The sequence below is a fragment of the Corvus brachyrhynchos genome, unplaced genomic scaffold, assembly GCF_000691975.1.
Source record: "Corvus brachyrhynchos isolate BGI_N302 unplaced genomic scaffold, ASM69197v1 scaffold152, whole genome shotgun sequence".
Classification (NCBI taxonomy): domain Eukaryota; kingdom Metazoa; phylum Chordata; class Aves; order Passeriformes; family Corvidae; genus Corvus; species Corvus brachyrhynchos.
Window position 1 is genome coordinate 1,096,954 of NW_008237447.1, and position 4,557 is coordinate 1,101,510.

The 4,557-nt window shown below is 46.9% G+C and overlaps 1 protein-coding gene across 7 annotated transcripts in view; it reads right to left on the reverse strand.

Annotated features, from left to right (window-relative positions):
* Nucleotides 1-4,557, reverse strand: part of MINA (MYC induced nuclear antigen) — an 18,851-nt gene that overhangs the window by 11,890 nt on the left and 2,404 nt on the right. For 5 of the 7 annotated variants that reach the window (XM_017731437.1, XM_017731438.1, XM_008631515.2 and 2 more), the window contains exons 1-2: nt 4,384-4,550; nt 920-1,355 (exon numbers count right to left, since the gene is read on the reverse strand). In XM_017731437.1, the coding sequence (XP_017586926.1) occupies nt 920-1,351 (432 nt within the window). In that variant the 5' untranslated portion in view covers nt 1,352-1,355; nt 4,384-4,550. Of the gene's footprint in view, nt 1-919; nt 1,356-4,118; nt 4,144-4,383; nt 4,551-4,557 lie in introns of those variants that run through there. The other 2 variants (XM_017731435.1, XM_017731436.1) reach the window with 2 other exon arrangements.

Below are 4,557 nucleotides of genomic sequence, written 5' to 3' on the forward strand. Positions count from 1 at the left end.
TCCAGAACTCCAGGAGGGGTTTGGGTGATTGATAGGGAAGGTGCCAGAACAAAGGGAGGGGATAACCATATTGGGAGCACTGGAGCAGCGGCTTGGATCTGGGGCAGACCAACTGGGAGTAGGAGTGGGGAAGGTAGGGATGAACCATTGAAGTACAAAGAACATAGAAAAATACAATAAAAACATCGCATCACCACAAAGCACAGACTTTACTTATCCACACCCAACATGTGACAGGGAAACACCAGGAGATGCCAACAACTGAGATCCGTCAGTCTCATTCCACGTGGGACCCAGCTGTGTATTTGGGTCCTTATTTGGATCCACCTCTCAATTACACTGTGTTGACACCTTGGGACAAAAAAGGACTGCCTAAATCCAAGTACCTACAAGCATCCAAATCCTTTACAACTGAGCAGCACCACTATCTCCTTCCCATAGACAAAGACTGAGGACACTCAGCTAAAACGGGGCTGTCATTTCCATGGTGCAATTCAATGCTAATCCACTGGCAAGAATGGTGGAGTGTCCTGGAAATACTTCACTTGGTTTCACACCTCACCCCTGATTAAAGGGAAGAGGTACAAAAGCCCCTGTTTGCACAAGGAAATGTGGGGCAGAAGAGATAATTTAAGCCCAGATGCCTGATCATCAATTATACACATTTAAAAAGAATACTTAATATTACAGAAAAATATTATAGCATAAATTAGATTTTGTTCTTACTGTAGAGCACTGAAACATGATGGGCAGTGCTGAAGTCTAAACTGTATTTTCATACAGTTCATGTACAGATTTCAGCAGGTCATCAATGCCAACTACCTCCCCTGGGGGCAGATATGAAGCCATGTCTAGTGCCACTCAGCAAAAGCCACACCACATTATAAAGCAAGCATCAATTACAACGAAACAATCCCACCTTAAATCTCTGAGGCTGATGAAACTGTATTGTTGCCTTTTTCTGGTCAAAATCCTTCTTCAGCTGCATGTAATTCACTCTACCTTCTTTATTTAAAACCTTCTTTTTCCCATTCACACACCTGCAGACATTTACATCTCGCCCGTAGTACAGGCCCTGGCTGCACAGCTCCATCAGGTCTGACAGCTGGAACAGGCACTGGTAGTAAGCAGCCACCAGGGCATCATTCCTCTGAATGAGCAGTGGCTTTTGCTCCCAGTACTCCCTGAAAAACACCTCTTCTTCCATGGGAGAGATCAGGCTCCTGAAGAGGCTGTCTGGGCTCTCAAAACGCAGGACTGATGGAGAACCAGCTGTGTCCAACTTGGGCCGTTTACACTGTGCCTGTGTTCCCTTCACCATGTCAGCACGCTTCCCTCCTTTCCTGGGCATCTTCCTGTCCAAGAGGAGAGAGACCCAGAACAGTCAGCCAGCAACACAACCTCAAGAGCCCACAGGCTCAGAGCAGCAGCTCTTGCCTTATCCAGTGGGATATCAGAGTATACTGGGAACAGCAGTGGGTTCAAGGGCTCACTACTTGCTCCAAGCAGGCCTCCAATCCTCTCTCAAACCTAGCAAACTGCAAAGGGCTCTGCTGGGAGCCCTTGTGTGGGAAATGGAGCTGCAGGGAGCTCTCTCACAGAGAGCCTGCAGGCGCTGACAGAATACACAAATGACACTGAAATGGATACATGTTACGATTTGCAGCCTTGGCAAAGACTGCCTGACTTAGAGCAATAAGCTTTTGCAAAATTAAAGCAAATGCAGTTTTGTAGTTTTGAAATAAATATGCCTTATAAGAGTAGAAATGTAGTAAAAATATACTTTATACAAGAAATAATAGTGATAAATAAAAGGGTAAAGAGTTTTGAGTTTAATAAGTTTTATAGTAAAGTTTCCTAGAAAGTTAAGCTGTATTAGTATAAGCTTGTGCAATAGGCTATAATAGCAATACGTTTATTGGATAAGAAAGTCCTCATTGCGGCAAAATTATACAGCGTTGATTGGTACAAATGTGTAGCAAGCTTTGTGGCATTTGCTTATTGGCTAAAAAAGTTATAAAAAGCCTTGTAGACACATAGTGAGGCGGGCTGCTGCTTCTCCAGCAAGCTGTTGCTGCCTCACTGAATTGCTGCTAACTGGCATTTTTCCCGGCTGCACCTGCCAGGTCTACCGCTTCTGCTATGGTTACTGTGACTACTGCCTTTGAGATTAGAGATGCTGCTCGTAATGACTCTTCTGTCTCACCCTTCAATAAACATGAGACTGATTCAGCAATAAATCATCTCAGTGACATCTCGTGCATACTTTAATCTCAGGACAATCCTGGAAATCCTGACACCCTTGCTCCCAGGAGCTCAAACCCCACAGCTGAGTTTATACTAAAGAACAGCGATGAAGCCAACAGATCATTACCAACGCAGGAACCCACCCACACAAAGAACCTGTGGTCAAGTGGTCATCTGTAGCAGAGCTGCAAAGTATTTTTTAAAAAAATCAATTCAGCTCTAAGAGATTTAGTGGCAACATGCAGAGAGAGGTGGAGACAGAATCAGAAATTTGTATTCTTATTACACTTCCTTCAACAGTACCAGTTTACAAAAGAGGGAACATTGTTAGGCCTTTCTGCTGATGCTATGTAATTACTGATCTACAAGCTTAAAACTTGTAAAATTTACCAGTTTAAAAACTAAAATGCCAAGATTCTGCTTTGATTTCTGCCAAGCTGTCAAAATTTGTGATTTATGCAGAATAAAAATAATTCTTTCACACAAGTACAGACACTTAATTTTAAAGCTGAAAGTCATTTACTTTGTTTTTCCAAGTACACAGTATGTTGCGTACAATTATGCAAGAATAAAGAAGTTAATTCACAATTGGTTTAGCTGCCTAGTTCTCAGGAAAGTTAAGGCACCAATCGAGTTAACAGTAGGTCTAAACCACGTGCAGACAGACTTGCCTCGAGTCTGCTCCAGCATTTCCTCCCCCAGAGCAGCCCAGAGCAGCAGTAGAAGCCTGCATGAGGAGCTGAGCTAAGCACCCTGAGGATGAGCCAGCACCAAGCCCTGGAGCAGCACAGCCCAGCAGCCAGGTCTGGGCTGGCCACCTCAACCTGACTCTGGGCACGTCTGAGCGAGTTTGAGAAGCCAACCCATGAGGAGTCAGAACATGCTGATGCTTTCACTACTGAGTAAAAATGGCAGCTTTACTCCCAAAAGCAAATGCTATCAATGTACTGAGATGCTTTTACTTGCACAGATCCCTTATCCTGAAACTTAAAACTCCAGTTCTGGTAATTCCAAGCAGCATTAAGTTCTCCCTTGCAGCGGGACACCCTGCTGATCCCCCAGCTCCTGGGCAATGCTTCATCAGCAGTTCCTGGAGCAGCCTTCCCTCAGTAGTAACCTGTGGTCACCTCAGTCCTGCAGGAGGGAATTCACATCACCACCTGCCTGGCAGGATGGACATTCCCAGCAGCAGGAAGCCACTGTTCTACATGAGGCAAGGGAATGCTTAAAAAAATTAAAGACTGAAAATTAGTCCCTGGTTGACAGCAAGATCTGAAGATGCTGCTGGCACTAGGATCAAAAACTGACATTCCCCAAATGTCAGGGACACAAATGCAACCAACCCTGAATTGCTGGTTTTGAATTCCAGACCTAAAGCCATCATTCAACCTCTCAGCTTGCTCACATTGATCTAATGAAGTTAAATTCAGGTATGTACTGTTCACAGAACTCTGCTTCATTTACACCATGTGCTTTTCTGTAGTGCTTTGTTAGTTATTACAACTGCAAACCCACAGAATGGTTTGGGTTGGAAGAGATCACCTGGCACAATTCCCCTGCCATGGGCAGGGACATCTCCACTCGATCTGTTTGGTCAAAGCCTTATTCAACCTGGCCTTGAACACTTCCAGGGATGCAGCAGCCATAACTTCCCTGGGCAAGCTGTACCAGGGCCTCACTACCCTCACCCAAAAAAAACCTCCCTTACACCTAATCTAAACCTACTCTCTTGCAACGTAAAACCATTCCCCCTTGTCCCGTTGCTACAGGCCCTGGTGAAAAGTCTTTTATCTGTCTTTCTAACAGCATTTAAGTACTGAAAAGCTGCAAAAAGATCCCTGGAGAGCCTTCTCTCCTCCAGGCTGACCCACCTCAGCCCGTCTTCATAGCAGAGGTGCCCCAGCTCCCTGATCATCTTGGTGGCATCCTCTGGACTCGCTCCGACAGGTCCCTGTCCTTCCCGTGCTGGGACCCCAGGGCTGGATGCAGCTCTCCAGGTGGGGTCTCAGGAAAGCGGAGCAGAGGGGCAGAATCCCCTCCCTCGCTCAGGACACGCTGCTTTGGGTGCAGCCCAGGACACACCATCGGCTGCCTGGGCTGCGAGCGCACATGGCCGGCTCAGGTCCCATTTCTCACCTCCCCACACCCCCAGGTCCTTCTCGGCAGGGCTGGAGGAAGAACCGAGCAGCAGAAGGGCCCCGCTCCCGCCCCACTCGGGGACAGCTGTTGTCACAGTGTCGCCAGTGTCACTCGCACACCGCGTGTTCCCGCACGGCCCCGCAGCGGGCCGGGCACCGTCCCTGCGGGGCG